Genomic DNA, 10,349 nt, shown 5'->3' on the forward strand with positions numbered 1-10,349 from the left:
CACACACACACACACGTCGTCGGACCGTACATGAATAGTTCTCAAGGAGAGTGCAGAGTAGACCTCTCACTCATTGCCACACAGCAATCTCTCTCTTCTCTCTGACCCTCTCTCTTCTCTCTGACCCTCTCTCCTCTCTGACCCTCTCTCTCCTCTCTGACCCTCTCTCTCCTCTCTGACCCTCTCTCTTCTCTCTGACCCTCTTTCTCCTCTCTGACCCTCTCTCTCCTCTCTGACCCTCTCTGGTATTACCCTTCCATGAGTAGTTCTCAACCTCACAGAATCACCATCTCAAGTAGCTCTGTTCTGTAGCTCTGTTCTGTTCCCTGGCCAAGATGGGGTTTGTACAATGCTTCATGAGAGAGTGAGAGGGGGAGGGAGGGATAGAGAGAGAGGATGAGTAGGAGATAGAAAGAGGAGAGAAAAAGAGGAGAGAGACAGAGAGAGAAACTGAGTGAGTGAGAAAGATAAATGGAGAGAGAGAGAGAGATAGAAGGGAGGGAAAGAAAGACTGGCAGCTTCATTAAATATTACCCGCAAAACACCAGTCTCAACATCAACAGTGACGAGGCGACTCCGGGATGCTGGCCTTCTAGGCAGAGTAGCAAAGAAAAAGCCATATCTCAGACTGGCCAATAAAAAGAAAAGATTAAGATGGGCAATGGCCAGTCTGAGATATGGCTTTTTCTTTGCTACTCTGCCTAGAAGGCCAGCATCCCGGAGTCACCTCTTCACTGTTGACGTTGAGACTGGTGTTTTGCGGGTACTATTTAATGAAGCTGCCAGTTGAGGACTTGTGAGGTGTCTGTTTCTCAAACTAGACACTCTAATGTACTTGTCCTCTTACTCAGTTGTGCACCGGGGCCTCCCACTCCTCTTCCTATTCTGGTTAGAGCCAGTTTGCGGTGTTCTGTGAAGGGAGTAGTACACAGCGTTGTACGAAATCTTCAGTTCTTGGCAATTTTGAGCCTGTAATCGAACCCACAAATGCTGATGCTCCAGATACACAACTAGTCTAAAGAAGGCCAGTTTTATTGCTTCTTTAATCATGACAACAGTTTTCAGGTGTGCTAACATAATTGCAAAAGGGTTTTCTAATGATCCATTAGCCTTTTAAAATTATAAACTTGGATTAGCTAACACAACGTGCCATTGGAACACAGGAGTGATGGTTGCTGATAATGGGCCTCTGTACGCCTATGTAGATATTCCATAAAAAATCTGCCGTTTCCAGCTACAATAGTCATTTACAACATTAACAATGTCTACACTGTATTTCTGATCAATTTGATGTTATTTTAAATGGACAAAGAATGAGCTTTTCTTTCAAAAACAAGGATATTTCTAAGTGACCCCAAACTTTTGAACGGTAGTGTACCATATATTTTAGATTTTAGATTCTTCAAAGTAGCCACCCTTTGCCTTGATGAAAGCTTTGCATACACTGAGTGTACAAAACATTAGGAACACCTTCCTAATAATGAGTTGCACTCCCCCTTCCCTTTTGCCCTCAGAACAGCCTCAATTGTCAGGGCATGGACTCTACAAGGTGTTGAAAGCGTTCCACAGAAATGCTGGATCATGTTGACTCCAAGGCTTCTCACAGTTGTGTCAAGTTGGCTGGATGTCCTTTGGGTGGTGGACCATTATTGATACACACAGGAAACTGCTGAGCGTGAAAAATCCAGCAGCACTGCTGTTTTTGACACAAACCGGTGCACCTGGCACCTACTACCATACCCCATTCAAAGGCACTTCAATCTTTTGTCTTGCCCATTCACCCTCTGAATGGCACAGATACAAAATCCATGTCTGAATTGTCTCAAGGTTTACAAATACATCTTTAACCTGTCTCCTCTCCTTCATCTACACTGATTGAAGTGGATTTAACAAGTGACATCAATAAGGGATCATTGCTTTCACCTGTATTCCTTCGTCAGTCTATGTCATGGAAAGAGTTATTCATGTTTTGTACACTCAGTGGTTCTTCCTTTTTAAAGTTCAGAGTTTATGCTGCGACCGTTAGTGGTAGATGGTGGCATTCTGTCATTGCACCACACTATTACAAGAGGGAGTTAGAACGCTCATCTATCGGTAGTCTGAACTGTAGCAGTTTTCAGTCTGAGAGTCTCTCTTATGGCACTAGAGTCCTGCATCAGGCAACAACAACAAAAACTGTTGGTGGTCCTGGAGTTGAGAGAGAGAACTTGGGTAAATACAATGCGGGAATTTCACTTGACATGTGGATTGACGAATTTCCGAAAAATATGCACGGTGGGCTTTTGGTTTCCTCTCCCTCTAAAAACAGAAATAAATCATTCTAAATATCAAACTGGCTTTATTTACAAATTAGTAAGAATGTTTCCCTCCATGTTCAAGAATGGACTTTTTCCCTTTATTCAGATTACAATTGCTCACTTTTGGTTATTTGAAATGAAATCATCTCCAAAATATCGTTATTTATTAAACAAAGTGATTATTATTATTATTAACCCTGCATTCTAATTATATAAAAGCCCCTTAGATTTTCTCACAGATCCTAATGAAAAATGCCCCTTAGATATTAATTTAGAATCCTCCAATCCTCTAAATGTAACTATTGGAGGAGAGTCATGTCATTGGCGGAAAGTCAGGCGGTACTGGCGGAGTTGAAGGAGGAACGAGAGTCAGGCGGTACTGGCGGAGTTGAAGGGGGAACGAGAGTCAGGCGGTACTGGTGGAGTTGAAGGAGGAACGAGAGTCAGGCGGTACTGGCGGAGTTGAAGGAGGAACGAGAGTCAGGCGGTACTGGCGGAGTTTGAAGGTAGGACGAGAGTCAGGCTGGGTACTGGCGGAGTTGAAGGAGGAACGAGAGTCAGGCGGTACTGGCGGAGTTGAAGGAGGAACGAGAGTCAGGCGGTACTGGCGGAGTTGAAGGAGGAACGAGATGGAGTCACAATCCAGGCAAACATGGAGATTATTATTTCAACTACACTAAAGTTGCAACAAGTTCGATCGGGTTCAAATCAGGAGACCTACATGTAGAGATAAAAAAATATTTGTAGATATACTGTAGGCCTACCGTAGGCGACACGAGTCTCACTAGTGTTGAGTAATGTGTTGTTAAAAGTGTTGTAGGTCATATTTATTTATTTTTATTTAACCTTTATTTTACTACATAAAGGTCTACTTACTCTGCTGGCGTCTTGACCCAGTTTATGCCCTCATTTGCAATGCAAACCATAACGAATTACTATGGGAMATGGGAGACTAATAGAGTCGTATCTCCCTCCCTCCTCATCCCGGACAAATTCAAGACAACTTGGGCAACTTGTCACGATCGTCATAATAATTGGACCAAAGCGCAGCGTGATCTGGGTTCCACATCTTTTTATTACTAGGTGAAACTAGTAACAAAAAATAGCAAAACGAAACGTGAAGCTGCTACAGTGCTCACAGGCAACTATACATAGTCACAATCCCTTAAAGCACAAAGGGGAAATGGCTGCCTAAATATGATCCCCAATCAGAGACAACGACAAACAGCTGCCTCTGATTGGGAACCATACCTGGCCAACATAGAAACATAATCACCTAGATGACCCACCCTAGTCACACCCCGCCCTAACCAACATAGAGAATAAAAAGCTCTCTATGTTCAGGGCGTGACACAACTTGTCCCATCAAGCCAGGGCGTTCTGAGTTGGCTCCATGTATCGAACCACGGCACGCGCACGCACACACACACCTGCACGCGCCACACCTAGATGAGTTTCTCAGTCCTAGGCCGCCATGGGACACTGCACAGGGAGCAAATATTTTCATTTTCACTGCGAGTCAGGATTCAATCATTTTCCCTGTCTTCTGGATTTGTACCAATCAATTTCAGCCGCTCTCCCACTAGGGAAGGGAGACAAAGACAGACAGAGAGAGAGAGAGAGAGAGACACAGAGAGAGAGAGTGACAGAGAGAGAGACCAAGAGAGAGAAGAGAGAGGAGAGAAGAGAGAGAGAGAAAGAAAGAGAGAGAAAGAAAGAGAGAGAATACAGAGAATGAGTGGTAGCATACATAGGGAGGGAGAGACAAACAGATAGAGAGCGAATGGTAGAGAAATAGATGTTGATAGACAGAGGGAAAGAAAGAGAGAGCGAGAGAGAGAGAGGATGAGAGAGAGAGAGATGGAGAGAGGAAGAGAGAGAGAGAAAGATATGTCCTACTTCCACTGTCAACACAGCCCCTAGCCCCTCATTCAGGACCGGTGACATCATCAAATAGCGCCATTCTACAGAGTAGTTGCTCTCTCTTCCCTGTGTTAAAGCAGAGTCAGACCCCTCCACTCTGACAAACAGTCTGTGTGTGTGTGTGTGTGTGTGTGTGTGTGTGTGTGTGTGTGTGTGTGTGTGTGTGTGTGTGTGTGTGTGTGTGTGTGTGTGTGTGTGTGTGTGTGTGTGTGAGCGTGTGGGTGTGCACGTGCATGCATGTGTGATGACAGGACAGACCCCATGCATTTAAATCTTCCATAACTCAGCCCTGCATTGTCAGCCAATTAAGATACGCTTTGAAAGGCCAGACAGATATGCAGCCAGGCCTGAGGAATCGATTTGACGTACAGTACAGCTAGTTACTGTTATGTAAAAAAACTTAGTAAACACTGTAATTTTGGAAAAAAAAGGGAATATTCTGAGTTGTTAGTCGACAGAAGATCAAAGTAGGTGTATTCTCTCTGGGATCGTTAACGTGGCCTGGGAGAATATAGATGTCTGCCAGCAGCTGGAGACAACAAGGCTGATACATTCCCTGATTCAGTGAGACTACAATCAACTTTAAGAAGTGTAGTCTGTCATACTCATGAGAAAACACCACTCTTTCTATTCTCTACTAAATCCACGAGACAAATCTGTGCAGAATGTTCCTGTCTTGTCAAACCAAAGTCACCATGTCATACTGAAACTCCATCCAATACAGGCAACTATACTCAGATTACATGTTTATTATATTAGATCCATGTCAGACTACGACTTCAGAGAGCGCTGAATGTTTAAGCCCATCCATCCCTGGTCGTGTGATGATCCTAGACTCTGTACTAGTCTCTGTCCTAGTCTCTGTCCTAGACTCTGTCCTAGTGTCTGTTCTAGTCTCTGTCCTAGACTCTGTCCTAGTGTCCGTCCTAGAATCTGTCCTAGTTCCGTCCTAGACTCTGTCCTAGAATCTGTCCTAGACTCTGTCCTAGTGTCCGTCCTAGACTCTGTCCTAGTGTCCGTCCTAGACTCTGTCCTAGTGTCCGTCCTAGACTCTGTCCCAGTGTCCGTCCAAGACTCTGTCCAAGACTCTGTCCAAGACTCTGTCCTAGCCTAGACTCTGTCCTAGTGTCCGTCCTAGAATCTGTCCTAGTGTACGTCCTAGAATCTGTCCTAGACTGTCCTAGAATCTGTCCTAGACTGTCCTAGAATCTGTCCTAGTGTCCGTCCAAGACTCTGTTCTAGACTCTGTTCAGTGTCTGTTCTAGATTCTGTCCTAGTGTCTGTTCTAGTGTCTGTCCTAGACTCTGTCCTAGTGTCTGTTCTAGTGTCTGTCCTAGTGTCCGTCCAAGACTCTGTCCTAGACTCTGTTCTAGTGTATGTTCTAGACTCTGTCCTAGTGTCTGTCCTAGTGTCTGTTCTAGACTCTGTCCTAGTGTCAGTCCAAGACTCTGTTCTAGTCTCTGTTCTAGATTCTGTCCTAGAGAGGTGCGGGGGGGGGGCTGCCTTAATCGACATCAACGTCTTCGGCGCCCGGGAAACAGTGGGTTAACTGCCTTGTTCAGGGGCAGAACAACAGATTTTTACCTTGTCAGCTCGGGGATTCGATCCAGCAACCTTCCGSTTACTGGCACAACACTCTAACCACTAGGCTACCTGCCGCCCCATTGCTGCCTGTCTTTTAACAATTGCTGGGAAGGAGACTGGGAACTGTTATATATTTATATCGGGAGATCGCCTAAAGGGAGAAAAGGGTGCATAGTGAGAGTGAGGGAGAAACAGTAAAAATGGGGACTGAGGAAAAAAACACAGAGATGCAGACAGATAGGCAAGGAGAGGGAAAGAGGAGGACCAAGAGGAGGACACAGAGGAGGACCAAGAGGAGGACACAGAGGAGGACACAGAGGAGGACAAAGAGGAGGACACAGAGGAGGACCAAGAGGAGGATGCACAAAGGAAAATGGTGAGAGCCAATCAGTTAGTCATTTAACTGTTAGTGAGTCATTTAACGGTTAGTGAGTCATTTAACTGTTAGTGAGTCATTTCACTGTTAGTGAGTCATTTCACTCTTAGTGAGTGATATTGCACCCATGGTAAACACAATAAAACATTTAGTGTGGTGAAATGACTTGTGGAATCAACTTGCTACATTGTATGGTAATACTTGGGCTTATAGCGATGAACGTAACATGATGCCACCAACCTGGGAGTTGTGCTTTTAATTAGCTTCTACACCGTTCACATTAACTAGAAAGGCACATGGGAGACTCCTGTCTACATTATTATGCGTGGCACTGTAGCTACAATTAAAACTAGTAAAACTCTTCAGAAAGTATGTCAAATGAGTATTCTTCTAACGCTTTCTCCGTCCTGCCTCCAAGGGCTTTTTCCATCCTGCCTCCAAGGGCTTTCTCCGTCCTGCCCCAAGGGCTTTTTCCATCCTGCCTCCAAGGGCTTTCTCCATCCTTCCTCCAAGGGCTTTCTCCATCCTGCCTCCAAGGGCTTTCTCCATCCTGCCTCCAAGGGCTTTCTCCATCCTGCCTCCAAGGGCTTTCTCCGTCCTGCCTCCAAGGGCTTTCTCCGTCCTGCCTCCAGGGGCTTTCTCCATCCTGCCTCCAAGGGCTTTCTCCGTCCTGCCTCCAAGGGCTTTCTCCATCCTGCCTCCAAGGGCTTCCTCCGTCCTGCCTCCAAGGGCTTTCTCCATCCTGCCTCCAAGGGCTTTCCAAGTTAAGACAATATTCAGACATGGTCAGTGACAGTAGAAAGTAGCCCTCTAATCTCTGTGTGATTGGATGAAGGGTAATAATGGTATTGCATTCCCTGAACATCACAAATAAAGCCTTCGGTTTCCAGCTCAGTGTGATCTACTTAACGACATCATCGCTTCAGCTGTCAGCCCCTGTTGTAGAGCAGGAGAGTGAACCCAACAAATCTACCGCAGTGGAATGTGAGTGTGATTGTGTTGTCTGTAAATCTGTGTGAGTGTGTGCATCGTTGTGAATGTATGAGGTTGTGTGTCTGTTGATGTGTATGTCTGTGAATGTATGAGGTTGTGTGAGAGTGTGTGTGGAGGTTCATTAAATCCACATCACCTCAGCATCACATAGCAGGCGCCTCTGCCTCCTTCTTCCCAAGTCAGAGTAAATCAACCACTGCAGAAATAAGAATGGTGTGTCTCTGTCTTTCTGTGCTGCAATCAACAATACGGACTGACGCGCCCCACAGAACGCAGCGCTCACTTCACTTCAACAACCAAGGAGCTATTCTAATAACACACACCCTCCCCTCCGCTCTAATAATAAACGGCCCAGCTTTCTGTATGCTCTCTCTAACAGTCACAAAGACGTGCCTTCTCAGACGGGAAGTAATCAATGTCGTTTTTCACGCCACTTAGAGCAAAGCCGAGCCAGTTCCTTTAAGCCAGTTCCTTTAAGCCAGTTCCTTTAAGCCAGTTCCTTTAAGCCTCCTCATTATCGCGTCAGTTTGCCCTGTAATGATCTAACCTAAGAATGATGATGCTAACCAAAAACACTGTCTTTCTCTACACAGTCAGAGATAAGTCCCAGGCCCCCAAGTTAAGACCAGTGTCATTATTTCTATTCATGCCCAGGCTGGAGTGTTAACCATGGGTCACGGAGAAGGACAATACCTGGCTGTGTCCAACAGCACCCTGCCAGGCAAGGTGGACATGTTTTTCTTTTCATTACCTCCCTGAGAAGCAGAAGGTAAATATTTGCGTTACAGACCTCAGATGGCTGTGCCGTGCTAGTCCTGCATACAAACAACCACCATTCATATCGGACGGCCTGAGAATAGACTGTGGTGTTGCTGAGTTGCGGTGTGTGTGTGTGTGTGTGTGTGTGTCTCTTCTGTGGTTGCCAGGGACATAACGGGTTGCCTCTCTTACCCACGGCCTTGCAGGTCTTGGTGCTGGGGTCCATCTCATAGCCCTGATAACATTCACACTTGTAGTCTCCTTTGTAGTTGATGCAGATCTGGCTGCAGGAGTCAGGCTGTTGACACTCATCTATGTCTGGGGAGAGACGTCACACATCCATCAGTAACACAGGACACTCTGTCTCCACTCAGACAGGAGAACAAGGGGATGGGAAGTACGTAGACATATCTCTAAGTACTGGTCGGAAAAGAGAGAGTAGAAGAGGTGCAGGGAATGTGGAAGAGATTAGAGAGCAATCATTGGTCATGTTGTAATGGCTGAAAGGAACGGGGTTTCCGTTAGGAAAATGTGTTCCGCCCGGACATTTGACCGGCAGCATTTTAATTTACCGCACATTTGAGCAATTTACCAAACCCATATGCACTGGGTAACCTGATTAGGGCGTCCACCCACGCTGCTCAGAATGACAGAAATCACATGTAGATTATGGTCATTCATATTAACAGAACAAGTCGAGGATGAAATGATGTGTGGTACTTCTTACTGAATTCTGATGCACACTTTGAAGATTTTATAATAACTACCCACATTTACTTTTCCTCAGCCAACAAGACGAGTAATGAACAGTAAAATCACTAGCTTACAGAATGTCAATCCCCCATAGCAGAAAAGTTGACCTATTCTATTGGTCAGCTTGGCGAGAAAAAAAATAGCCAATTCTGAACAGTCTGGGACAGTTTGTGGATGATAGATTCCAAATTCATACAACCAGTAGGCCTAGGCTAAATAAATAAAACACGTTAAGCTGAAACAGATAAGAAAGTTTAGCTTAAAATGTTGATAAACTATTATTATATACATTATAAGCGATGCACACAAAGGCAGTAGGCAAGAATGTTCCTTCCATAATGCAGTTAGCGGGAAAACACTGTTGACAAAAGGGCACCGCACAAGCAAGTGGCTTCATGTGACAGAGATGAAAATATAAATTCTACATTTTGAAATAAGGGAGATGTAACAACTAGCATGGGTTGCTAATATGACATGGATTGTGCCTTTGGCTACAGGACAACGAGAGAAAGTTTATATAAAAGAATTGCCCTCRACGGATATGGTCTGATTTTGTCTAGGCTACTTTGAAGCAAGGTAAGACATGCCTCAAAATATGTAGTAAAATGTTCAGGTTTCAAACAATGAAGTATATGTTTTCAAAATGCATACTGCCTCCAGCTCACTGCAAAGTGTTATGTGACATGTTGATAAAGCCTGCTTTCTGTTGCCTACGTATCTGCTGTTTGAGCAGCTCTCGCGTTGTCTGACAGATTTTCCACTCAAAGGCTCTGTATGCATGTGATAAGATACATTACCAATATACTGTACACATGCGCCAATTAAATTCCATTCAATTACGCAAATTAACCTAAAGACCGATAAGCATGACCAGTCAAACGTATTTCCATAGACTGGTATTGTCATCAATGAAGAGGCTAAAACGTATTTCCATAGACTGGTATTGTCATCAATGAAGAGGCTAAAACGTATTTCCATAGACTGGTATTGTCATCACATGAAGAGGCTAAAACGTATTTTTTCACAATGTTTTATTTTCTTCTCCTGGACATTTGGCCGGTGCACTTTATTCATCAGGTTTTCAAAAAAATTATCGGCCAAAGCTGCTATTACTGGCTAACGGAAACCCTGAACGGGAATGAGAGCCATTTTGTTGTGTTGAAGTAAGGTTTTAGATTGGTCTTGTTACCTTCACATATCTTGTCTGAGAAGGACAGGTTGTCTGGTACTCTACCTTCACAGGTCTTGTCTGAGAGGGACAGGTTGTCTGCTACTCTACCTTCACAGGTCTTGTCTGAGAGGGACAGGTTGTCTGGTACTCTACTTCACAGGTCTTGTCTGAGAGGGACAGGTTGTCTGCTACTCTACCTTCACAGGTCTTGTCTGAGAGGGACAGGTTGTCTGTACTCTACCTTCACAGGTCTTGTCTGAGAGGGACAGGTTGTCTGCGTACTCTATTTCACAGGTCTTGTCTGGAGGGACAGGTTGTCTGGTACTCTACCTTCACAGGTCTTGTCTGAGAAGGACAGGTTGTTCTGGTACTCTACCTTCACAGGTCTTGTCTGAGAGGGACAGGTTGTCTGGTACTCTACCTTCACAGGTCTTGTCTGAGAGGGACAGGTTGTCTGGTACTCTATCTCAAGGCTTGTCTGAGAGGGACAGGG

The 10,349-nt window shown here is 44.9% G+C and overlaps 1 protein-coding gene across 1 annotated transcript in view; it reads right to left on the minus strand.

The window, feature by feature from the left end:
• LOC111975489 (low-density lipoprotein receptor-related protein 8-like) overlaps positions 1-10,349 on the minus strand; it is a 73,510-nt gene that overhangs the window by 51,560 nt on the left and 11,601 nt on the right. Inside the window, exons 4-6 of the mRNA XM_070447438.1 lie at positions 8,125-8,250; positions 6,576-6,935; positions 2,789-2,864 (exon numbers count right to left, since the gene is read on the minus strand). Coding sequence (XP_070303539.1) covers positions 2,789-2,864; positions 6,576-6,935; positions 8,125-8,250 — 562 coding nt within the window. The remainder of the gene's footprint in view (positions 1-2,788; positions 2,865-6,575; positions 6,936-8,124; positions 8,251-10,349) is intronic.

This window comes from Salvelinus sp. IW2-2015, linkage group LG16, assembly GCF_002910315.2.
Source record: "Salvelinus sp. IW2-2015 linkage group LG16, ASM291031v2, whole genome shotgun sequence".
Taxonomy (NCBI): domain Eukaryota; kingdom Metazoa; phylum Chordata; class Actinopteri; order Salmoniformes; family Salmonidae; genus Salvelinus; species Salvelinus sp. IW2-2015.